The sequence below is a fragment of the Bubalus bubalis genome, chromosome 2 (assembly GCF_019923935.1).
Source record: "Bubalus bubalis isolate 160015118507 breed Murrah chromosome 2, NDDB_SH_1, whole genome shotgun sequence".
NCBI lineage: Eukaryota > Metazoa > Chordata > Mammalia > Artiodactyla > Bovidae > Bubalus > Bubalus bubalis.
This window is the reverse complement of record NC_059158.1, coordinates 24,151,354-24,176,045: the sequence shown is the minus strand read 5'-3', so window position 1 is coordinate 24,176,045 and position 24,692 is coordinate 24,151,354. Positions and strand designations below refer to the sequence as shown.

At 54.1% G+C, this 24,692-nt stretch overlaps 2 protein-coding genes across 3 annotated transcripts; both read left to right on the top strand.

Moving 5' to 3' along the window:
* The first annotated feature begins 52 nt into the window (after window positions 1–52).
* Window positions 53–9,113, top strand: PPP1R18 (protein phosphatase 1 regulatory subunit 18). The gene is made up of 3 exons (XM_006052329.4): window positions 53–2,301; window positions 6,649–6,859; window positions 8,244–9,113. Exons 1-3 carry the CDS (start codon window positions 691–693, stop codon window positions 8,261–8,263), a joined length of 1,842 nt encoding a protein of 613 aa, XP_006052391.3. The 5' UTR covers window positions 53–690; the 3' UTR covers window positions 8,264–9,113.
* Window positions 9,114–12,266: 3,153 nt separating this feature from the next.
* On the top strand, window positions 12,267–24,576 carry DHX16 (DEAH-box helicase 16). Of its 2 annotated transcripts, XM_006052330.4 has the most exons (20): window positions 12,269–12,687; window positions 14,017–14,267; window positions 14,364–14,526; window positions 14,823–14,879; window positions 16,839–17,093; window positions 17,277–17,480; window positions 17,560–17,751; window positions 18,343–18,453; window positions 18,627–18,742; window positions 19,231–19,441; window positions 19,630–19,728; window positions 19,836–19,988; window positions 21,395–21,535; window positions 21,731–21,893; window positions 21,990–22,108; window positions 22,221–22,288; window positions 22,989–23,151; window positions 23,249–23,410; window positions 23,679–23,852; window positions 24,353–24,576. In XM_006052330.4, the coding sequence occupies exons 1-20, from the start codon at window positions 12,481–12,483 to the stop codon at window positions 24,479–24,481; spliced, it is 3,138 nt and encodes a 1,045-aa protein (XP_006052392.3). In that variant the 5' UTR covers window positions 12,269–12,480; the 3' UTR covers window positions 24,482–24,576. The 2 variants fall into 2 exon arrangements, with proteins under 2 accessions (XP_044794256.2, XP_006052392.3); XM_044938321.2 differs by lacking the exon at window positions 21,395–21,535 and having other exon boundaries at window positions 12,267–12,687.
* Window positions 24,577–24,692: the final 116 nt, after the last annotated feature.

The window sequence follows — 24,692 nt, the reverse complement described above, 5'->3', positions numbered from 1 at the left end:
GGAGGGGTGGGGGCTGGGGGGCCGGAGAGGCGTGGCTCAAGCGGAGCTGGAAGGGGAGCCCGGACCTCCGGGGCCCGCGCTGAGACTCGCCGGGCTGCAGCCGCCGAGCTCCCTTGCCCCTCTGCCCCCGATTCCCCCTTCTTCCCTGGACCTGTCCACTCTCCGCCCTCCCACCTTCCCGACACCCCTTCAGGTCCCACTGCCCGCTCTCCGCCGGGGATCCCGCTGACCTCGCTTCCCACTCCCGCCGCTCCTGGGGTAGCGGTCAGGCAACCTCGCTCGGATCCTTCCCCGCTCACCCCTAGCCTCTCTTCTCTTTTCTCCCTCGCGCCAACTTCTTTCGTTTTTCCCTCTTCTCACAACCTGGGGACTGTCTCTGATGCCCAGTAACCTGTACCCACAAGTCTGACTCCTGTCTCTTTGCTGAATCTCCACTCTTCCTCTCGACCCACCTCCCCCAACCCCATCACCTGGCTCTTAGTTTCCTCTTCACTTTCTCAGTTTTTCCCCTTTCTCTGCCCACCCCCCCGGCGCCCCCTTTCCTACTGTTCTCACCCTCAGCTCCTCTGTGTCCCACCTCTCCCCCTGCTTCCTCTCCCCCCACCCCCATTCTCACCTCCTGGGCCCTTCTGGAGCCTCTCCTTCCTGTTCTCTGCCCCCCAGCGTTCCCCCACCCTCCCCAAGGCGACCATGGCCACCATCCCAGACTGGAAGCTACAGCTGCTAGCCCGGCGCCGGCAGGAAGAGGCAGCCGTTCGCGGCCGTGAGACGGCAGAGCGGGAGCGGCTGTCGCAGATGCCAGCCTGGAAGCGGGGCCTTCTGGAGCGCCGCCGGGCCAAGCTTGGTCTGTCTCCTGGGGAGCCTAGCCCTGTGCCTGGGACTACGGAGGCTGGACCTCCAAACCCAGACGAGTCTGCTGTCCTCCTGGAGGCCATTGGGCCCGTACACCAGAACCGATTTATCCGGCAAGAGCGCCAGCAGCAGCAGCAGCGGAGTGAAGAGCTACTCACGGACAGACGGCCTGGACCTTTGGAGACCCGGGGGCGGAGACCCAGCCCTGGGGAGACACGGGATCCCAGCCCCAAAGGAAGAGAGTCCAGGGAAGAGCGGCTTAGTCCCAGGGAGGCCAGAGAGAAGAGGCTGGGGATAGGGGGAGCTCGAGAGTCGAGCCCCAGGCCTTTGGAGTCTCGGGACTGGAGGCAGAGCCCAGGAGAGGCTGGAGACAGGAGCTCCAGACTGTCAGAGGTGCGGAAATGGAGGCTGAGCCCTGGAGAAACTCCTGAGCGGAGTTTGAGACTGGCAGAGCCCGGAGAACAAAGCCCCAGGAGAACAGAGGTGGTGGACAGTAGACTGAGCCCGGAAGAGTCTGACAACCAAAAGCTTGGCCTGACAGAGTCCCATAAATGGAGGCCCGACCCCAGAGAGTCTCAGGGACAGAGTTTGGGACAACTGGAGGCGTCAGAGTGGAGGCCGAGTTCAGGAGAAGAAAGAAAAGACTGCTCAGAGGAATGGGGGAGAAAAGACGAGAGGCCGATTCCAAGAATGGTCCCAGAAGGGACCACAGCGTCGTCAGAGACCCCAACAATGGAGGCTCCAGACAGTCGCTCTGCAGGACCAGAGGGAGCAGAGGAAAGGCCCAGTCCTGTGGAGGATGGCGAGAGGGGCCTGCGGCCACTGGAAGGCTGGAAATGGACCCTGAACTCTGGGAAGGTCCGAGACTGGACACCCAGGGACACAGAGCCTCAGCCCCAGAAACCGGACACTCCAGAGTCTGCCAAGAAGCACGTGGGTCCTTTGGGTGCAGAAGCTGGAGAAGGGGAGGCTGAGAAGGAGGAGGCGGGCACTCAGAGCAGGCCTCTGGGCGCCCTGCAGGACCGCTGCTCTGCACCCTCCCCCCTCTCCCCAGAGGACGCCGGGACTGGAGCCTCTAGACGGCAGGAAGAGGAAGCAGGGGAACTCCGGCCCCCACCTGCAACCCCTCTGTCTCCCCCACCCCCAGCCCCACCTGCCCCCCAGTCCCTTGGGGATCCCCTCATGAGCCGGCTCTTCTACGGGGTGAAGGCAGGGCCAGGGGTGGGGGCCCCCCGCCGCAGCGGACACACCTTCACAGTCAACCCCCGGCGGTCCGTGCCCCCTGCAGCCCCCACCACTCCAGCCGCCCCAGCCACAGCTGACGCAGCGGTCCCTGGGGCTGGGAAGAAGCGGTACCCGACTGCCGAGGAGATCTTGGTTCTGGGGGGCTACCTCCGCCTCAGCCGCAGCTGCCTTGTCAAGGGGTCCCCTGAAAGGCGCCACAAACAGGTAGGGAGCAGCCAACCCAGACTTCTCGCCCAGCCCACCATCACTGCTCTGTGGACTCCTGTCTCTCTCCTTTTTTTTACACCTCTGTATCCTTGTCTTCATCTATTCTTGTTCATTCCTGCTGCCACCCTTCCTACCCTGAACACACGCCCTTCCTTTTTGTGGCCCTTCTTTTCCATTCATTTCCCAGCCCAAGGAGCCCGCTCCGCAATCAGGCTAGCTGTCCTGGGTGTGTCTCTCTCAGGGTGTGCCCAGGCTCCTCACTCTTCTCTCCCTCAGGCTCTGAGTTCCGCCCCCATGCTTTCCATTCCCGAGTCTGTGACCCAGCCCAGCCCATCTGGGTGGGAGACCCGAGTTGAGGCCACAGCCTGGAGTCTACGCGGGCAGGGTCTGCAGGGCAAAAGTGGGCAAAAGAATGCCGGGGTAGGAAGCCTGGGAAGGCAGAAGGGTTTGGGGTTTTAGGGAGAAATGGCAGAGAGAAGCAAGTGGAGGAACAGCTCAAAGACCCAAGGAAGGGGGTGTTGCAGAGCCGAGTGGGGGCATCCTAGGATAGTGGGGGAGGGGAGTGGAACAGGGGCTGGCCAAGGAGCAGAGAGAAGAAGGCTTTTGAACCCCGAGTCTGCCCCATGGGAGAGACGCACACAGAGGCCATTTGAAGTGGGTGACCTCGGGGTTGCACACCCCCAGCTGGGCCACAGCTTCAGACAGTGCTCCCTTCTCTCTTGGGACAAGAAAAGCCTTCTCCTCTTCCAAAATACTCCCCCCCACCACTCCCTCCCAGTCCTTCCTCCCTGGGCATCCCCTCCCTCCCCAGAACTGGCTCAGCAGTTGGTTTTCCCCTTTCTTCCTGGCCTCTCCCTCCTCTTGGGGTAGAAAGAAAGAGAAGTGAATTTGGAGGCACTGTGCTGAGAGCAGAGAGCACAATGGGAGTCGAGGGCAGGGTTGGGGACTGGGGACAGCAGAAGGTCAGAGGTTAAACTGGAAAAAAGGCGGTGCAGGGAAGTTGGAAACAGCCAAGCTGACTTCTTCCCTGGCGCTGGCCCAACTCCTGCCCCATACACCAGTTTCCAGCTTGAAAGTCTCCAAGGAAAGAGAAGTTCTGTATCTAACACAGCTCCAGCCCTCATCCCATATGTGTCATCCTCAGATTGTTTTTCGTGTCCCCGGTGTCAGTGGGAAAGCACAAAGGTCGGGAGTCACTTGAGACCCCAGCTCATTTTCACATGAAGCTCAAGCTCCCATCCCAGAGCCGTGGTCCCTGGGTCTGTCCTGAGCTGACTGCTAGGTGACCCCTTTGCCTCCGGGCTGGGCAAGGAACTAGGTCAGGAACAGCCAGGGTGAGATGTTCAGAGAAGTCACTTACTACCGTAGAGGCTGTCTTGTGCCTCTGGGGAGGAACAAAGAGGGGAAGACATGAAGTCTGGGGCCCAAAGGCCAGGGACTGAGTGCAGGACAGGACCTGTGAGAGTGAGGGAGGTCCTAGGTTCTAGTCCTAGGTCAGGGAGCGAGGGAGCCGGAAGCAGATCGCCCAAACAGGAAGCCTGGGGTGGGGGCCGGAAGGCTGGTGGGGCTGAGTGGCGAACATGGGGCCATGGGCCTGGCCAGAACTGTGCTCAGGATGTGGTGAGAGAATAAGGAAGTGGCTGCTTCAGGTGGGGGTGGGGAAGAAGCAGTGCAGAGTTCTCTGGGCCCAGACACTTTCCCCTCAGCTCTCCCTGAGGCCTTCTCCTCTCTCCCAGCACCCTGCTCATCAGGGACGGGCATGTCCAGCCCTGCCTATCAGATCAGGGATAGGAGGACCCTGCTGTCTAACACTGTACCCCTTTCCCTAAATAACTCCTGTTTGCAGGCTAATTCCATCAAACATCTCCCTGCACTGGGAAAGAAGCCCCAGCCCTGCCACTGGAGCCCAAGGGTTGGGCCATGGCCCGTGCCCTTCCCCAGAGGCCCCTCTGGCTGGGAGGTCGGCCCCTCCTCTCCCCAGCCCCCTCGTGACCTTATATAGCTGATGAGAGAGGAGTGAGTGAGTCATCCCATCCATACCCACCCCCCCCCAACACACACACCCCATGAAGGCTGTGCATTCCTGAGAAGCCCAGTCAGAAGTTGGGGTGGTGAGGAGAGAAGCAGGGTTGGGGGAGAGAGACAAACATGGACAGAGAGCAAATAAAATGGCTCCTTTTACCAGAGCGGATAATAAACTACAGAGCTCGGTATCTCAAAAAGTGACATGAAAAGAAAACAGAAGTGGGTTTCCAGAAGTTTGGGTAAACCTGTCAGCAGTAGACGTGGTTCCTTTGGAGAAGTTAGGATATAAGGGGTCTGGTTCCTGTCACTCAATTCTACCAGCTGGCTGTTCCACAGACGCGGACCGGGGGTCGACTGTGTGCAGGCTGGCCTGCACCCCCCCACCCCGCAAGAGTGTTCCCCCAGGGTTGGTCTGTTGGGACGCCATCTAATGTCTGGATGAATGGAACCTTCCTTACCCATTGAAGAAACTTCCATGCTTCTATTGACAGCAGACAAAAATAAGTAACCAAATTAGTAAATCCTCTGGTAGGTTAGGGCTTCCCTAGTGGTTCAAACGGTAAAGAACCTGCCTGCAATGCAGGAGACCTGGATTCAATCCCTGGATCGGGAAGATCCCCTGGAGAAGGCAATGGCAACCGACTCCAGTATTCTTACCTAGAAAATTTCATGAACAGAGGAGCTTGGTGGGTTACAGTCCTTGGGGTTGCAAAGAGTTGGACACGACTGAGCGACTAACTTTCTTTTTGGTAGGTTAGGTTAGAAGATGGTTAAGTGACTATTGGAGAAAATTAGGACAGGGACAAATGGAACTTTGAGGGCCAGATGGTAGGAGGAGCAAATAATAGCATGATCCAAAGGGAGGGAGCCACGGCGATATTTGGGGGAAGAGTATTCTAAGCTGAGGGAACAGCCAGTGCAAAGGCCCTGAGGTAAGAGTGCCTGGGGTGGGCCTGGAGGAAATCACAGCCCATGTGGCTGGAGTGGAGGAGGATGCACAGTGTTGAGTGGGGAGGGGCACATTGGAGCCCCTCCTAGGCCTTGGCCAGGTTCTGGCTTTTGTGACCAGAGAGGTGGCCCATGCCAGGTTTGGACTCAGAGAGTGACACACGCATGTGTGCGCGCGCGCACACACACACACACACATACACACACATCTCTTGAGTTCTTGCTTCCCATGGGGACCCAGGTGTTAGCAACCACCTGTCCAGCCACAATCCTGGTTACTCTCTTCTCATACGCCAGTCCATGCAGAGACTCGGGGATGCAGGGCCCCCAACCCCCAGGTTCCCCAACGGATGCTAGAGAAGGCCCAGGAGATCCTCTGGACCTTTCCGAGCAGTTCGCATGGAATCCTCCTGTTTGTCTCCTTAATCGCTTTGGCTCCCAGAGTTAATCCCACCCTGCCCCTTCCCCTTGAGCTTCTTAGGAGGGCAGAGGGGAAGGGTAAAAAGGTGGTGAGAACAGCTGGGGCTCACTGGCTCTTGCGCCAGTACGTTCCCGAGGATTTTCTGCCCCCTCCAGATTCCTCTGGTCGCCTGTCTCTGTCACTGCACGTCCCTTCTGGTGCAATCTCCAGCCCCGTCCTGTGTTTGCCTGGACTTTCCTCTCTGCCCTGTCACCTCCCCCGCAGCTACCGCTTTCAGGGACTTGGGCTTATCATCTCAATGGGTTTCGGGGGACAGTCTCCCTTCCTCTGGCTTTTCTGTTGGTCTCTGCTCCCCTGTCAGAGCCAAGACCCTTTCCTGGGGGCTCACTTCAGCTGCAGGAGAGGAATGAGTGAGGTGGGAGGGGCTGGTGTTCAGGGTCCTGGGCTCTCCCTCGAACAGCAAGGGACCAAGACTCTGGAAACCAATGTGCCTGTCTTGGCTTTTGCCTGTGACTCCCTCCCAGCCAGCTCCTTCCTACCCAGGAGACAGCTCTCACCTCCCCTGGTGAGCCCCCCTGATTGCCCCCAGGGTGCCCAAAGACTCAGTTCTGATCACAGGACTTATATCCAGGTTTTTAATTTCTCTTTATCTTTCCACCTCCCACACTCTAAAAGCAGAAACCTTGATCCTGGGTTCCTCACTCCTGCTACCCAGGCCCCTGCCGAAGCTCAGGCCAAAGTCAATGTTTTTCAAACGATATGATTGAAGAGGGGAAATCTGGGATTGGCCAGCGAGTAGCCAGTACCGAAAGGAAAACTGGCTTCCAGAGTGGCTGGGGCGGGCAAAGTCAGCGAGTCGTACCCAAACCCAGTCCCCACTCCCCGTGGTCCTGCACCTGTTACCCTGCGGTCTGACCTCGCCTCCTTCCCGCTTTCTCTCCCACCCTCAGCTCAAGATCTCCTTCAGCGAGACAGCCCTGGAGACCACGTATCAGTATCCCTCGGAGAGTTCGGTGCTAGAAGAGCTGGGCCCGGAGCCTGAGGCCCCCAGCGCCCCCAGTCCCCCAGTGGCCCAAGCCGACGACGAAGAGGAGGAGGAGGAACTGCTGTTACTGCAGCCAGAGCTTCAGGGCGGGCTGCGCACCAAGGCCCTGATAGTGGGTGAGCCTAGACTTCGCCGGCCCATTGGCGCCGCCTGCTGGTCGGAGCGGGCATTGCGGTTCAGGAGGAAGGGGGATTTAATGATGGCGCTTGGACGGAGCTTGGCGGGGACTCTAGCCCAACAGCTACTTTAGTTCATTTGGTTCAGTCTCTCAGTCGTGTCCGACTCTTTGCGATCCCATGGACTGGCCTCCCTATCCATCACCAACTCCCTGAGTTTACTCAAACTCATGTCCATTGAGTCGGTGATGGCATCCAGCCATCTCATCTTCTGTCGTCCCCTTCTCCTCCCACCTTCAATCTTTCCCAGCATCAGGGTCTTTTCAGATGAGTCAGTTCTTCATATCAGGTGGCCAAAGTACTGGAGTTTCAGCTTCAACATCAGTCCTTCCAATGAATATTCAGGACTGATTCCTTTAAGATGGACTGGTTGGATCTTCTTGCAGTCAGAGGGACTCTCAAGAGTTTTCTCCAACACCACAGTTCAAAAGCATCAATTCTTCGGTGCTCAGCTTTCTTTATAGTCCAACTTTCACATCCATACATGACTACTGGAAAAACCATAGCCTTGACTAGATGGACCGTTGTTGGCAAAGTAATGTCTCTGCTTTTTAATATGCTGTCTAGGTTGGTCATAGCTTTTCTTCCAAGGGGCAAGCATCTTTTAATTTCATGGCTGCAGTCACCACCTGCAGGGATTTTGGAACTCCAAAAAATAAAGTCTGTCACTGTTTCCACTGTTTCCCCATCTATTTTCCATGAAGTGATGGGACCAGATGCCATGATCTTAATTTTCTGAATGTTGAGCTTTAAGCCAACTTTTTCACTCTCCTCTTTCACAGTTCCTTTTAACAGATGGGAAAACTGAGGTCCTGAGAAGCGAAGGGCACATAAGATCTCCACATTTCTAAACTAGACTCTTTTTGAGTGCTATAGTGTGGTTAACACAGGATTTGGATCAGACAGGCCTGAGTTTGAATTCCATCTTGTCTCTTATTTGTGGTGTTACCTCAGGGTAACTGCCTGACCTCTGGCCTCAGTTTATTATTTTTGAAATGATGTTAATAATAACCACCTCTTGGAATTGTTGAGAGGGCTAAGAACTTTTTGGGAGGCACTTAGGAACTATGGCTGGACGCTGAATAACTTAACGTTTCCGGGGTTATTGCAAAATTAAACAAGTGATGAGAATGGCTGGCAGAGAATCCAGGCTAAATGGAATGAGTGATGGCTGCTGTTACCAGTAGTAGCAACAGGCACTCAGGATGTGGGAGATGTTATAAGATTTTCTGCGCCAACTGGCCTTCAGTGTGGGCAGTGGGTGGGGAGGCGGGAGGCGGAGACCCTCGCTCATCCTCTATCCTTGCTGCCTCCTCTCGCACAGATGAGTCTTGTCGGAGGTGACCCTCTTCCAACACGGAGATACACCTCCCTCCTTCCCGGAACTGAAGATTCTGGAACCCAGAAGGTTCAGAGCAGACAGACAGACCCTCAGCATGAGCCTGGCAGGGAAGGGCAACCAGCATCTTCCACCTCGCTTTCCTCTTCCTGTTTCTGGGGGCAGAGGCAACCGCTCAGTTTCCACCCTCCTCAGACATGCTGGTGCCTCCTAGGTGATCCGAGACCCCCATCCAGTCCTGGGGAGGAGCACAGAGCTCACAGGGCAGGGGTAGAGATGGAGCACCCTTGCCATCTCCACGGGCAGGGTACACTCTCCTCGACTCCCTACCACCCCCTGGAGGCTCCCCCATCTCCCCGGGAGACCCAGCCCCCACTGCATTTCCAGCACCTCTCCCTCCTATTCCTTAGGTCCCTGCCCCTTTGTTTACAGCTCCTGCTGCTTCTCTTGACTACAGCCTGGTTTACAGCCCCACACCCCCACCATCTCCAGCCCCACCTGCCAAAGTCCTGGGTTTACAACCCACGCCTACTTGCGTGTCCATGTAGAATCCTCTTCCCTGTCCCCTGGAGTCCCCGCACTGGGGGGACCCGGGGTATGGCTTCCTCCACTTTTGCTCAGTATTCCCGTGTCTCACTTTCCCCCAAGAGGGAAGGCTGGGAATCTTAACTCTGTATCCCCCTCTAGTTATTTAATTCTGTTCCTCCTGGTGGTTCACAATTGAATTGAATTGCGAGGGTGTGGGGTGAGTCATGAGGGACCTCAACTCTCTTCCCACCATGTCTCCTTCCTTCTCAATTGCCTGGGTTTTTGTTTTTGTTTTTATTTTCTATAATAAAATGGAGCTCTCTCCGACTCTCCTGCTGCTTCTCTTTCTTTTGAAAAAGGGAATGGGGGTGGGGGTGGGATGCAGTGGGTTCTGGGTTCCTCATTCCAGGCCTCTCTCACCTTCTTACTAGCCATAAGGAGGAAGCAGCCATAGCTGTGGGAGGGGAAAATATGACAGGGAAGCAGAAGCTCAGCACTGGCCATGGAGAGAGGGTTCTGGGAGAACCTGGCACCGGTTTCTCCAAGGACCAGCAGGAGAGGGACTGGGGACTTTTTGTTGTTGCTTTGGTTTGGTTTTGTTCTTGCTGTGCCTCTCGGCTTGTGGCATCTCAGTTCCCCAGCCAGGGACTTATCCTGGGCCTCCATGATGAAATCATCAAATCCTAACCACTACACCACCAGGGAACTCCCTGTTTTGTTTTCTCTCTTTTTTTTTTAATTAAAAATTTTTTGGACTTCCCTGGTGGTCCAGTGGTTAAGAATCCGCCTGCCAAGGCAGGGGACACAGGTTTGATCCCTGCTCCAGAAGATGCCACCTGCTGCAGGGCAACTAGGCTGGTGTACCACAAGTACTGAGCCCGGGTACCTAGAGTCCGTGCTCTGAAATGAGAAAAGCCACCACAGTGAGAAGCCCTCCTGCCCACCTCAGCAAAGAGTAGTCCCCACTGGCTGCAACTAGAGAAAGTTCATGCGCATTGAAGACCCATTGCAGCCAAAAATAAATACTTTTAAATGATTAAAAAGTAATTTTAAAAATTATTATTTTTGTAAGTCTAGGGCTGGTTTGAGGAAGGACAGTTGGAGCATCCACCACACTGGACATACCATGATGACAAACGATCGGCTGGGTTCACTGCGGCGTCCCCATGCCTGGCACCTGATAGACACACACAATTATCTTTAGAATGAATGAACAAATGAGCAGATGAAAGGAGATAAAAATTTGGAAGCAGAGGACACTCTGAATTGAAGGATTCTGGTATTCAGAAGCCTAGTGCAAGGCAAGCAGCCAGAGAGTGTATGATTAGAAGTGGCTAATCCAGGGGATTTTACTCCAAGACTCAAGACCGTAAGTAATAAATCTCTTGAAACTGCTGCAGAATAGTACAGAGGGGCAGATTCCTGAAAAGGGTCTCCTCTGAGAGACAACGGTTTTACATTCCTAAAGTTTTAAGAACCATAGATAATTCATGGCTTTGTGGCCCAAGTATAGTTGGCACTGGGACACTTTCCCATTTCGGTGAATTTGTATCTTCTATGTGTGGAATATTTACATTTTACTTATCGGATTTTTTTTTCCAGTTCTCCAGGCTAATAAAGATATGGCAGATAGAGTCCTATCACTAGAGGAAGGTCCTCCTTTATTAAAAACAAAATGTATTGGAAAAATTGATCTTAAACACATGCCAGAGATGTTCCCAGCAAGGGAATAAGCAAGGTGTCAAAAGAATAAGCCACTTCAGAGTGGGTGTGAGTATGGAGGGAGAGTACTCACATTAGTAGCTAATTAGGTAAAGACCCTAATTAGTTTTGACCCAGGAAAGCAGAAGTAAGAAACTCTGAGATGCCAGGGGTGTTCACAGTCCATTTCAGAAACAGAAAACAGTGCACTCATGACGTCAATGATGCGGAGCTACTTGTGGCTGTTAGTTGGAATAACAAATGTTTAGTTTCCCAACACAGTGTCAGATAAATCCAATTAATTGTAAAAGTATGAAGCAGAATCAGAGGCCAGACAGTAGTCAAGCAACAAGTTCTGCTTATTTAAAATTAAGCAGCCACCAGTGACTTTCTCAAGCTGTTAGCAAAAAAAAAAAAAAAGCAGAATACAATTTGCATATTTCTTAGTTTGCAGATCTTTTAAAATAACATGAGATAGCACCAAGAAAAGAGGGTACCTTAGCTTTTTCTCCACATCCTGAGTTTTCATCTGCCTGGAGTCCTCAATTAAGCCTAACCTGTATTCACTTCTTGCAGAAGGTAACTGTCCTAGCAAAGGTCACTCCTAATCAGTTGATCTGTAACAAGCGTGGACCTGATCTTCTAATTTGAACGCCCCACCCCACAAGCGCCCACACACACCTTGCATTACTTTTGGCTCCATATAACTTAGTATTTTATATTTTTATGTATCTTGTCTCTGTCAGGCTGGTCCCCACCCCCAACCCTCTGCCACTGTAAATTCAGTAAGGGATTTGTTTCTGATTTGTTCTTTGCTATATCCCTGGGTACTAAAACTGTGCCTGGCCCACATTGAAAGTGTTGGTCTCTCAGTTATGTCCGACTCTTTGTGACCCCATGGACTGTAGTAGGTCAGGTTCCTCTGTCCATAGAATTCTTCAAGCAAGAATACTGGAGTGAGCTACCATTTACTCCTCCAAGGGGGTCTTCCCCACCCAGGGATCAAACCTAGGTCTCCTGCATTGTAGGCAGATTCTTTCTCACCTGAGCCACCAGGCACTTTGCTGCTGCTGCTAAGTTGCTTTAGTCATGTCTGACTCTGTGCGACCCCAGAGACGGCAGCCCACCAGGCTCCCCCGTCCCTGGGATTCTCCAGGCAAGAACACTGGAGTGGGTTGCCATTTCCTTCTCCAATGCATGAAAGTGAAAAGTGAAAGTGAAGTCTCTCAGTCGTGTCCAACTCTTCGCGAGCCCATGGACTGTAGCCTACCAGGCTCCTCCGTCCATGGGATTTCCCAGGCAAGACTACTGGAGTGGGGTGCCATTACCCACCTGAGCCACCAGGCACTTTAGGTTCTCAATATGCTGCTAAGTCACTTCAGTCGTCTCTGACTCTGTGTGACCCCAGAGACGGCAGCCCACCAGGCTCCCCCGTCCCTGGGATTCTCCAGGCAAGAACACTGGAGTGGGTTGCCATTTCCTTCTCCAATGCATGAAAAGGAAAAGTGAAAGTGAAGTCGCTCAGTCGTGTCCGACTCTTCGCGACCCCATGGTCTGCAGCCTACCAGGCTCCTCCGTCCATGGGATTTTCCAGGCAAGAGTACTGGAGTGGGGTGCCATTGCCTTCTCCAAGGTTCTCAATATAGTTGAATGAAATGAATGAGTGTAATATTCACGAATGACCAACAGAGGGCGACAGAAATTCAGTAGGGGAAGAAATGAACATGTTTTATTCCGGGCTTCGCGTACAATCACGCGAGATTTGAACTCGCTCGGCCACCGTAGTGCGTAGGCCGAAAAAGAGCAGCCACTTCCGGCCTCTGCGGTCCAGGAAGATTGCTTTGGACTATCGGAAACCGAACTCCTGGGTTCTCAGGCAGCTCCATTCCGGAGCAGAGGCTCCATCCAGGAGCTCTAGGCCTCCGACCCGCCCGGCCGCCGACGTGGCAGCTGGAGACACTTTCAGGGCTAGGAATAGGGAGCGTGTGTCGCCATGGCGACACCGGCGGGGCTGGAGCGCTGGGTGCAAGACGAGCTGCACTCGGTGCTGGGGCTGAGCGAGCGGCACGTGGCCCAGTTCCTGATCGGTACCGCGCAGCGCTGTGCCTCGGCAGAGGAGTTCGTGCAGCGCTTGCGAGACACCGATACCTTGGACCTCAGTGGGCCGGCCCGGGACTTCGCCCTGAGACTCTGGAACAAGGTGCTGGGAGAGGCGGGACCGGGCGTGGGAGCGGCGGGAGAGTGGGTGGAGCAGGGGAGGGGCCCCCAGGTTACTTGTCCAACGGAGTTTGGGCTCACTTGGGCAAACTGTCCAACGGAGAATTAAGCTCAGTTTGGGCTTCCCTGGTGGCTCAGAGGTTAAAGTGTCTGCCTGCAATGCGGGAAACCTGGGTTCGATCCCTGGGTCGGGAAGATCCCCTGGAGAAGGAAATGGCAAACCACTCCAGTATTCTTGCCTGGAGAATCCCATGGACGGAGGAGCCTGGTGGGCTACAGTTCATGGGGTCGCAAGGAGTCGGACACGACTGAGCGACTTCACTTTGCAAGCAGTTACCACTTTCGGGCTGGACGACCACTTCCGTGGAGAAGATTGAGGAGGGCTTAAGGGTCTATAGAGCAGTGTTTCTCAAACAGATTTAGGATTCATCCACGGCTTTTGTTAAAATGAGGATTCCGATTCGGTAGGTCTGGGATGGTTTCTTCCTTTCTTCATTTCTAACAAATCTTACAAGTTTCCGGGTGATGCTGGAAACTTACCCACCCTTCGAAGAGTGAGGCTATAGAAGAAATGTGTGGGCAGTGTTGCGGGAGGGTAGAAGTGGTGTAGCGGTGATGGCGAAAAGCAGGCCCACAGATTCTCTGGAATTTGTTGGGTAGAGAAAGGGGAAGAGTAAAGGTGTAATGGTGAGCTCCTGCAAGACAAGACTGTGTTTTTCGTCTTTGTATTCATACCATCTAATTGTACCCTGCAGAACAAGACCTCAGAAATATACAGTAAGACTAAAAGTGTTAAACTTGTTCAGAGAATGGCAGATAACCTGGTGTGGCTGTCCCATATGCACTTGGTGAAAGATGAGGTTAGAATGTACTTGATGTGAGGGTAGGAGCTCAGTGTTAATCTGTTCACCAGGGTATCTCTGGAGGCTGGTACAGTGCTGGCCTGTGACAGGGCTCTGCAAAACAATCTGGACAATCCTTGTCCAGTCCTTGGGTAGGACTGACTTAGTCATTGGGGAGAACAGAGGCTGAGCAGTCGAGAATTGGGTGTGAGAATGTAAACTCTGTGAGGGCAGGAAGTTTTGTCTCTTTATCCCTATATCCCTAGTACCTAGCAGGGGGTGCACAGGATAGGCTTAGAAACTAAGAGACCCCATTCGGGCTGATGGAAGTGGTGTGAAGCCTTGGGGAAAAGAGAGAATGACAGCTGGCTTAAGATTAGTTACTCCTTAAATTAGGAACCGGGCAGAGTAGGTGGGCAGAGATCAGGAGTTGCTCACATCCCCTTGACTTCTCCTCTCTCTCCCGACAGGTCCCACGGAAGGCAGTGGTGGAAAAGCCAGCTCGGGCAGCTGAGCGAGAAGCCCGAGCCCTGCTGGAAAAGAACCGCTCTTATATGTTGTTGGAGGACAGTGAGGACAGCAGCGAGGAGACTGTGGGCAGGGCCGGGAGCAGTGTCCAGAAGAAGCGGAAAAAACGGAAACATCTCAGGAAGAAACGTGAGGAGGAAGAGGAAGACGAGGAGGAGGAACAAGTTTCTGAGAAAGGAAAGAGGAAGACAGGGTAAGTCAGAAGTAGGGGGCGAGAGAATGGGGCAGGTGGTTGATGGGACAGGAAGCCTCTGAGTGCCCTCAGTTAATCCTCTGGGCTGGGCTGCAGGGAGAAGAAAGAGCAGACGGAAAAGCCAGAGTCTGAGGATGAGTGGGAGCGGACAGAGCGAGAGCGCCTTCAGGACCTGGAGGAACGTGATGCGTTTGCCGAGCGGGTTCGGCAGCGGGACAAGGATCGGACTCGCAACGTCCTGGAGCGGTCAGACAAGAAGGTGCGTTGGAGCAGCACGTTCCCTCAGTTCCCACACACACCCCTGGATCCGGTCTGAGGTTGCGTGTGACCGCAGATAGTGATCTCTGGGAAGACAAGGGGCCGCCTCCAGTAGTCTGGTTATCTCTTTGGGTCTTTGGGCTAAGGTGGCTCTCTGCTGAACCTGTAACCACAGAGATTCCTCAGTGAAGGGGGGACATTTCTTTGTGCTAGGGAACATCTGAGTGATGCTTGTGATTCTAGACAGGAATGGCTGTGGGCGTGGGGACTTTGACCAGTCTTGCCTTCTTCTCCTAGGCTTACGAAGAGGCTCAGAAACGCCTCAAGATGGCTGAGGAAGACCGGAAAGCTATGGTGGGTCCCTGTGCCCAGAAAGACAAAGGGAAAGACTTCCTGATGGAGTGGTTAGGGGTAGGGAGGAAAGATGCAGAGGAAGTGGGGTGGGGGGTGTTGGGTCTCTGGTTGAGGGGCCAGCTAAGGATAGACTTCAACTGTAGTGGGAAGAAAGTGGCCCAGAAACCCTCTGACTCCTTAGGATCAGATCAGACTGTATGTTAGTGAGGGAAGTATTTCCCTGTTCCTGGGACTTAAAGAGGTGTACTCAAAAGGCAGCTGGAAGGTCAAGGGGCTGGCTGGAGGACAGGGGCAGGGCAGGGTCATACTGCCCAGGGATGTGCTGACCCCTGAGCTTGTGCACACCATCTCCAGATACCTTCCTACGGTCTAATCCCTCCATTTCCCTACCCCACCTCCCACTCCCCCGGGCCTTGTGATCACCCACTGATTTTCAGAGTTGGTCTTCTCACTGCACAGGGACTGAGCCCTTATGATTCATGCACTAGACTTGTTACAGGGAAGCCTCGATACGGTTGCAGTTTTCTGAAGGCCTGGCCTTCCCATGTAAGTCACACTTAGATTTCCCCCAAAGAATTTTGAGACTCTTGGTGTCTTAACAATGCCTTAGTGGCCATCGGGTCTCCCTTGATGTATTCATCTCAGGTTACACCCCAGAAAGTGACTGTAGCCAGAGACTTCTGAGCTGTCTCTTGGTGCTGATGTAGTATTTTTACTTTCTTGAACTTTTCTTTCCTTTTTTAATTATGAAAATTTTCATAATTTACACAAATAGGAAAGTTGAAAGAATAGCATAACATCTATCCAGACTGTTTGGATTAAAAAATTGCTAATACCATGTGCAGCATTTTCAGTGTTTGTGTACGTGGCAGCTTTTTGGGTCCTTTTTGAACCGTACGAAAGTTTTAGACATCGTGGCGTTTTATGCCATCAGCATGTCTCTGGTGTCTGCAGACATTCTCACACAGCGCCACTGACACACCCAAGAAGATGATTCTTATGCATCAGCTAAGAATCTCCCCACAATAAGATTTCCTCAGTTATCCCAAAATGTCTTTAATAACTGCTTTTTCCAAACTGGAAGCCAGTCACGTTTCATGCGTTGCATTTGAGTGTGAGGTCTCTTCAGTTTGTTTCATTTTCCCCTTCTCTCTGTCTCATCTTGTACACCATGTCCTACATTCTGGATTTATCTGATCCGTATCTTGTGGTGTTAAGTTCTGTCCCAGTGCTTACTTTAAAGTGGAAATTGGGTCTTGCAGCTCGCTTAGACTCAGATTAAACAGCTGTAGCAGCAGCGCCTCTTGGGTGGTGGTGTGTACATCCTATGGTGGGGCGAGGGGCGGGTACTGTCCAGCGGTGTGCCTGTCAGGCCGAAGGAGAATTCGAGTGTGCTACTCAGATCAGCTCATGAGCATAAACTCATTTTAGTGTATCCTGGAACAAAAAAACCAAGCAATTAAGTATCAAGTTGGCCAAAAAGTTCATTCAAGTTTTTTTCATAAGATGTTACAGAAAAGCCCAAATGAACTCTTTGATCAACTAGATACACTTGCCCCCAAGGTGAGGGCCCCTGGTGGATTCTGAGTGTCTCAGTTGTTTTCAATTGGAGACCTCTGGCTCCACATCATGGCATCGGCCGTCATGTTTTCCCTTTACACTGAGTCGAACAAAATAGCAAGGGTAGAATAGAAAATACACACATAATCATCCTGGTGAATCGATGTTGGCAAAGATGGTGAGGCTGCCTGGAAGGACCGTCGGAGCTGCTGGAAGGCAGCGTGTGGGCCCTACGTTGGGCTCCTCGTTAGGCTGTTCAGTGAAAAGGGAAGGATGGTGGAGGACACATCTTTAGGTTCCCGGGCCGGCCTGCCCAGGAAGTTGTGCCTCTTAGAGGGACAGGGGAAAGGGGTCACTCTTCTAGCGAGGGGAGGCTCTGACTGCCCTGGCCTGACCCAGGTCCCTGAGCTGAGGAAGAAATCCCGCCGAGAGTACCTGGCCAAGCGGGAGCGAGAGAAGCTGGAAGACCTGGAGGCTGAGCTGGCGGACGAGGAGTTCCTCTTCGGGGACGTGGAGCTGAGCCGACATGAGCGCCGGGAGCTCAGGTACAAGCGGCGCGTGCGGGATCTGGCCCGGGAGTACCGGGCGGCTGGGGAGCAGGAGAAACTGGAGGCCACCAATCGCTACCACATGCCCGAGGAGACCCGAGGACAGGTGAGGTGAGGGGTCTCCACTTCAGCCCAGGTGCCCGAGCGGAGGGGAGGGAAGGCTTCGGGGACTAAGGCGGCGGCTTGGCGGGCCCTCCCTTGTCTTGCCTTTCTCTGTGGCAGTAGCAGCTGGGGAGGGGGCGCTGGGCAGAGAGCGCAGCTCTGTCTCCATGTCCCTCTGTCTCCGTAGCCGGCACGCGCAGTGGATCTAGTGGAGGAGGAATCCGGCGCCCCTGGGGAGGAGCAGCGGCGCTGGGAGGAGGCCCGGCTCGGGGCAGCATCCCTGAAGTTTGGGGCCCGAGATGCTGCCTCCCAGGAGCCCAAGTATCAGCTGGTGCTGGAGGAGGAGGAGACCATCGAGTTTGTCCGGGCCACTCAGCTCCAGGGCGATGAGGTGAGGTTGGGGGGCGCAGGGACGTCCTGAGGAGCCTGGCGCCGGCCCTGATGCTCACAGCCCTCTTCCCCGTCCTTAGGAGCCGTCGGCCCCGCCCACCCCGACTCAGGCTCAGCAGAAGGAGTCCATCCAGGCTGTGCGCCGCAGCCTTCCTGTGTTCCCGTTCCGCGAGGAGCTCCTGGCCGCTATTGCTAATCATCAGGTCCTCATCATCGAAGGCGAGACAGGCTCGGGCAAGACCACCCAGATCCCTCAGTACCTCTTTGAGGAGGTACGACAGCCACTGACCAGCGCTGTGCTGGCAGCTCCTTTTCACGGGGTTTTATGTCATTGCTCTCCCTTTTCATCTCACTCCTTTAGCCTTTTCTGCTCGGTAGTGAGGGTCTTCAAAGGAAGGACCACACCCTTTTCCCGTTTCCCTTCTCACTTCCTGCCACGGGGTCCATGCCTGGGAGGCACGCTGTGCCTTTGCCTCGGCAGGAGGTGGAGATGGATAGATGGCAGGTGGGTGTGAACGCGGACTCCGCTCCACCAGCCTGGCCTCTGCAGGGCCAGAGAATGAGGACTGAAAAGACCTCGCCTGCTTTTGTGCTTTCCTTTGTTCCCCTTACTTTGGGGTCTACCCAGCCAGTCAGTCCTTTTCCAGCTCACATCTCGTAGAGCCCTGAACCTGACGACCCAGCGGGCTGGGACTGCCAGGACTGGGTGAGGACCCTTTGGGAGCTCCACGTCTGCCAAAGATCTTGTCTGGTTTTCGGCTTCTGTCTGTTCCTCTGTTCCTGCTGCCCTGGCCTGCATTTCCAGCTTCTCTGAATTGCATATTTAGCAAAGGGAAAGCCTCCTCTTTATTCTTGTCATGCAGGGTTACACAAAGAAGGGTATGAAGATTGCCTGTACCCAGCCCCGGAGAGTGGCGGCCATGAGTGTGGCTGCCCGAGTGGCCCGGGAGATGGGTGTGAAGCTTGGCAATGAGGTGAGACCTGTGGGGACTGAGGGTTGTGGGGAGCCCCTCGGGTCTGGGATTCAGCCCCAGCCGCCCACAGGCTCCCCCTGCCCCCCGCCGGTCCAGGTGCTCACCCTTGTCCCCTCGCCCTCCCTCCTGGGAGCACCAGCCCAACTGTTCATCACTCCCGGACCCCTCAACAGGTTGGCTACAGCATCCGCTTTGAGGACTGCACGTCAGAGCGAACCGTCCTGCGCTACATGACGGATGGGATGCTTCTCCGGGAGTTCCTCTCTGAGCCTGACCTTGCAAGTTACAGGTCCGCACAGCTCCCCCAGCTCCCATGGGAAGGGGAGCCACCCACCCTCGTCTCCCTCCCGTCTGCTGCTCTCCTGACTTTTAGCAACTTCCTTTATCATATCTTTTCATCTCTGGCTTTTCTCTCCTTCCTTCCCACCCTGTTTTCTCACTTCCAACAGCCAGTTTGGCCCTTGTCTTCTTTTCTGACTTATACACCGGTTCGTGAATCTTTATGGTTTTAACCGTCCTAGAACTGAGATGGGCCCAGAGAGTTAGGGTTAGATCATGGGTGCTGTTGTCTGCCCAGGCTGGGAGATGCTGTAGACTCACAAGCCCCCTCCTTCTCTGACTTTCTGTTGTCTGTCTTAACTGGGATGACTGGCCTCTCTTTGGAGCCCCTTCCTCCCACATTCACCCTTTGGCTCTTTGCTTTCTTCTGTTTCTTTCCTCTGGAGGTCCCAGTGTCCCGCCCCCCCCAGCTCACTGCTGCACCTGTTCCTTCCCCAGCGTGGTGATGGTGGATGAGGCCCACGAACGGACCCTGCACACAGACATTCTCTTTGGCTTGATCAAGGACGTTGCGCGGTTCCGACCTGAGCTCAAGGTCCTGGTGGCTTCAGCCACACTGGACACGGCCCGCTTTTCCACCTTCTTCGATGACGCCCCCATCTTCCGAATCCCTGGACGCAGATTTCCAGTTGACATCTTCTACACCAAGGTGCCCCCCTCAGGGAGGGTGGGCTTAAGTGTGAAGGCAGCAGAGCCTTGGAGGAGATTGGCCTTGGAGGGAAGGATGGGATGAGAGTCCTGAGGGGAACCGGGATGAAGTGTATGTCGAGGTGGGAGGAGAGGAAGGGGTTTGCTGGAGCAGGTGGCCCTCCCGTGACCCCGCGTCCTCCTGCCCAGGCTCCAGAGGCGGACTACCTGGAGGCCTGTGTGGTGTCCGTGCTGCAGATCCACGTGACTCAGCCCCCCGGGGACATCCTGGTGTTCCTGACAGGACAGGTGCGATGTGGGGCAGGGCTGGTGTATGTATCCTGGGGAAGACTGGGCTGGTGGGTCAGCCCTGCGTGACTCTGGGTCCCGTGCTGCTCTCCCCAACCCAAATCCAGGAGGAGATCGAGGCTGCCTGCGAGATGCTCCAGGATCGCTGTCGCCGCCTGGGCTCCAAAATCCGGGAGCTCCTGGTGCTGCCCATTTATGCCAACCTGCCTTCCGACATGCAGGCGCGGATCTTCCAGCCCACGCCCCCGGGGGCACGGAAGGTCAGTTGGAGAAGCCCACATTCATCATCCCCGATGGTTCATGCAGTTAGTAGTGAAAAGGAAGGAATGCGCATGCCCTGTGCAACGTGTGTCCTGGCACAGCTGCGAGGCTGGGTGGCAGTCAGCCAGCCCCTCACTGCTGGAGCTGGAGAGGGTGACAACGGCAGGGACAGAGAGATAGTCAAATGCACGGTCCAGAAAGTGAGTGTGGCAGAGATGCAATGAGAAGGGAGGGTCTGGGTTTGCCAGGAGGTAGGATTTGAACTGGACCTTTAAGGAAGATGCTGGGGGAGTATCAGAGGAAGGCCTAAGGGGTGTTTGAGGTCAGAGTAATCTAGCAGGCTTAGTGGAAGAGTCACATGGCAAAGTAAGGGGAAACCAGCTGAAAACAACTTGGGATGGCGGTTAGAGAGAGCCTTTGATGGCAGGAGGAAGAGTGTGGACTTCAGACCAGTGAGTGGTCATCAAAGGACTGTGAGCAAAGATGTAACTTTCCACAAATATTTACAGGGCTCCTCCCACTTTCCAGGAACTATTCTAAGGGATGAGGATACAGTGATGGACTAAACAAAGTCTCTAGCCTCAGGGAGTTTAGACTAACAGAGGTTAGGAAATAACACATAAATATATAATGTCAATTCGTGACAAAGGCTCTGAAGAAGTACAGTGCACACCCAGGGGAGTCGCGGTGGGGGGGAATGAATGGCAGGAAGGTATTTTCCTTAGGGTGTAGGAACACCCCCTGTCTGATGAGGTGAGAGTGAAGCTGGAGCCTCAGCCAGGCAAGGGAGGGTGCCAGGCTGACATCTGATCCGGAAGATGCGCCAAGTGGAGGGAATAGCGCACGCGGAGGATGGGTGTGAGGGCAGGGGTGGGGCGAGGAGCCCTGATGCTCAGAGATGAGATGGGAAGGGTAGCCAGGGGCTGGAGAACTTGGGGCCTAAAAAATCTTGGCTGTGATTGTCAGGTAGGATGGGAACCACTGAAGGATATAGGGAGTGATGTAAGAGGCTCACATTTTAAAAGGATCATTCTGGATGCTGTGTAACCAGGGGCAGGAGTAGAGCAGCAAGACTCATCAGGGGGTTTATTTTAGGAACTAACATATGAAGGTGATTATGAAAGCAACAGTGGGAGAGATGGGGCAGGAGCCTAACTCCCTCAGCTCCCATCTCTGAAAAAAACTGCTGAACCCTTTTCCTTTCCTTTCCTTTCCTTGTTATGCTCTGCTTACCCCCACGTCTCTCTCTCCTCTCTGCTGGTCTGTTCCCCTCTCCTGACCCTGGCCACAGATCGCTTCAGCTCCTGCTCCTTTGCCCCTGTTTGTCCACTCCTTATCTTCCAGAATGACTTCTGGGTAACTAGGTGGGTGGAGTTTCCGGGTGACCCCACATCCTCTCATTCAGGTGGTTGTGGCAACCAATATTGCTGAGACCTCGCTCACCATTGAGGGCATCATTTATGTGCTGGATCCAGGGTTCTGTAAGCAGAAGAGCTACAACCCCCGCACAGGCATGGAATCACTCACTGTCACACCCTGCAGCAAGGTGGGCCTGGACTGGAGTGGGGTCCCCATGGGGCGAGGGGGACAACAGGCCAACTCAGAAGCAGTGGGGATAGCTCAGAGCAGGGGGGTTAGCGGTCTGCACCCACACCCCCCAGATTTCTTGCAGAAATACCACCCTGTCTCTTTTCCATCACCAGAGTGTCAATGGGCCTGACAAACGGTCCTTTCTTTCCAGGCCTCCGCCAATCAGCGAGCTGGCCGGGCAGGTCGGGTGGCTGCGGGGAAGTGCTTCCGCCTGTATACCGCCTGGGCTTACCAGCATGAGCTGGAGGAAACCACGGTGCCCGAGATTCAGAGGACCAGCCTGGGCAACGTTGTGTTGCTGCTTAAGAGCTTAGGTGACTGGGCTCCCCAGTCCTCTGAGAGGGTAGGGTGGGGCTGCCATCACTGGTCATGCGAAGGACTCTGTCCTAACCCCGCCCATCCTTCTCCAGGGATCCATGACCTAATGCACTTTGATTTCCTGGACCCCCCGCCATACGAGACCCTGCTGCTGGCTCTGGAGCAGCTCTATGCGCTAGGAGCCCTCAACCACCTTGGGGAGCTCACCACGGTGAGGTGGGAGGGCAGTGGGCTGGGGTGGGAGGAAGGCTGGGGTGACCCCTTGAGGGGCGGGGGGACACCTGGAGAAGGAGTGGCCTCAACTCTCTCTTTCCTCTCCTTAGTCTGGTCGAAAGATGGCAGAGCTGCCTGTGGACCCCATGCTGTCTAAAATGATCCTGGCCTCTGAGAAGTAAGCCCTTGACTCAGCCGGGCCCCTGGCACACACACTGGCCATGGCTGCTTCTGTCTCTGGGGCCATCTTTGTGCGCTTTCTTTTCCTCTCCACCACATTATTCTTTAAGTTGTTGGATAACTCTTATTGCCCTTTTGAGGTCCACAAGGGTCAGTCAGACACCGTCAGGTCTTTGGTTATGATATCAAATGGGGTGAGATAGCCAAGAATGTAGAAAATTTGGGGGCATGAACAAAAGTGGAAGACTTTTTATCTGTGAGGAGTGCTGAGGGAGGGCTGGCTTGGAGACTTAGTCTCTCCTCCGGTTTCCGACTAGAGCATTTAGGTGCAGCTGTGGGGGGACCTCTTTTTAATGCCATCCCTTGGCTGTGGTTAAAGTTAAAGGTCATTACATGAACTTAAAGGAATTGCTGTAATGCACACCTTCTTACTGCAGAACCCTCACAACATTTTCCTGCCCCTGCCTCCCTGCACGTCTCTCCTGTTACTGTTTTATCTACAGCCTGACCTCACCTCCTGGACCCCCATCCTGCTGCCCCTGCTACCAAAAGCAGTCTGCTCTCTGATTTGTAGCCGTCAGCCCATCCTGCAGCCCCTGCATGAGGACATCCGTCACACCGCAGTCCCTTTTGTCTTCACTGGGTCTGTTCCTCTGTGTCTTGCTTTGAGCTCTCATATTTCTCCCTTCCTGCCCCAGGTACAGCTGTTCAGAGGAGATCCTGACAGTGGCTGCCATGCTCTCTGTCAATAACTCCATCTTCTACCGACCCAAGGACAAGGTCGTCCATGCTGACAATGCTCGGGTCAACTTCTTCCTCCCTGGTGGGGACCACCTGGTTCTGCTGAATGTTTATACACAGGTCCCTGGGCTTGGGTGAATGGGAATGAGGAGGGCACAGGGGACTCTGGTCCTGCTGTATAAACTTAACATCCCCTTTTTCCCTCCTCTCTTCACAGTGGGCTGAGAGTGGTTACTCTTCCCAGTGGTGCTATGAGAACTTTGTTCAGTTCAGATCCATGCGCCGAGCCCGGGATGTGCGGGAGCAGCTGGAGGGGCTCTTGGAACGTGTGGAAGTTGGTCTCAGTTCTTGCCAAGGGGACTACATCCGTGTTCGAAAGGTCAGCATTTCCTTAGTCTAGTCTCCTGCCGTCCACCCATTATCTCCTGAGGAGCAAGCTTGTCTGGGGCCAGCGACCTGAGAATGTGCCCCTTTCCCTGGGGAAGGTGGGTTCCCCTTGTTCTTTCTTCCTGGGGCACTGGAGGTCCTTACCTTCCTAGGTCTCCCAAAGTGAAGTGAAGCGAAAGCCTGCACTAAAAAGGTAGCGAGTGCTGAGGGTCCCTGGATGCGAGCCTTTCCCATTGACTTCCTTTCCCGCCTGCTTCCAGGCCATCACCGCTGGCTACTTCTACCACACAGCAAGGTTGACTCGCAGCGGCTACCGCACAGTCAAACAGCAGCAGACGGTGTTCATTCATCCCAACTCTTCCCTCTTTGAGGAACAGCCACGCTGGCTGCTCTACCATGAACTTGTCTTGACCACCAAAGAGTTCATGAGACAGGTGAGGGCACCTTGGCCTGCCCAGGCAGGTGGCTTGTGTGGGAGATGGTATTCTGGCATGCGAAAAACCCAGGTTCAGGTTGCTGGGACTGGCAGAGAAAGAGGAAAGCAACTTGGTTTAAGGTAGGATAAGGTAGAAAGGCATCCATTCTAAAGCTGTCTCACCATCCGCTAAGATCTAACTGTTCCTTCACTAAGTGCTGAATGCATTGTCTCAGTGCCTCAGGGGCTGCAGTGATAATGGTGAACAAAGCAGGTGTGGCCTTTGTCTTGAGTGTATTTTAGTCTTTAGGTTCAGGCTTTTGTTTAGAGTTAGCTTACTTGTGCTCTTGAACAACATATAACAGAGTGTTGGGATATAGAGTATTAGAGCCAGATACCCATTTCTCTTGCCCTGCAGACAAAGGGGAAAGAAGAGAACCTTTTTAAAAATCACACACATCTCAGAATCTAGGCTGGACAAAAGAGAATCTTGCTGATTTTTTTTCTCTCCTCCTGCAGGTATTGGAGATTGAGAGCAGTTGGCTTCTCGAAGTGGCGCCCCACTATTACAAGGCCAAGGAGCTAGAAGATCCCCATGCTAAGAAAATGCCCAAAAAAATAGGCAAGACACGGGAAGAGCTAGGGTGAAGAGCAGGGAACAGAACAATCAGAACCTAACACCAGCTCCTTTTCCTTCTGTACCTTATTTAATATCTATTAATAAAAATATTTTTAGAATAAAACTATGGGGAACTTTTTTTTTGGCCACTCCGTTTGTGGGATCTTAGTTCCCTGACCAGGGATTGAATCCTTGCCCTCAGCAGTGAAAAGTGTGGAGTCCTAACCCCTGGACCACCAG

Bases quoted from the DNA above. Each gene is read 5' to 3' on its own strand.
- DHX16 (XM_006052330.4), top strand. From the start codon at position 12,481: ATGGCGACACCGGCGGGGCTGGAGCGCTGGGTGCAAGACGAGCTGCAC. The intron at 19,989-21,394 runs GTCAGTTGGAGA...CCTCTCATTCAG, and splicing joins CGCCCCCGGGGGCACGGAAG to GTGGTTGTGGCAACCAATAT. The intron at 23,411-23,678 runs GTCAGCATTTCC...GCCTGCTTCCAG, and splicing joins ACTACATCCGTGTTCGAAAG to GCCATCACCGCTGGCTACTT.
- PPP1R18 (XM_006052329.4), top strand. From the start codon at position 691: ATGGCCACCATCCCAGACTGGAAGCTACAGCTGCTAGCCCGGCGCCGG. The intron at 2,302-6,648 runs GTAGGGAGCAGC...TCCCACCCTCAG, and splicing joins CTGAAAGGCGCCACAAACAG to CTCAAGATCTCCTTCAGCGA. The intron at 6,860-8,243 runs GTGAGCCTAGAC...CCTCTCGCACAG, and splicing joins CACCAAGGCCCTGATAGTGG to ATGAGTCTTGTCGGAGGTGA.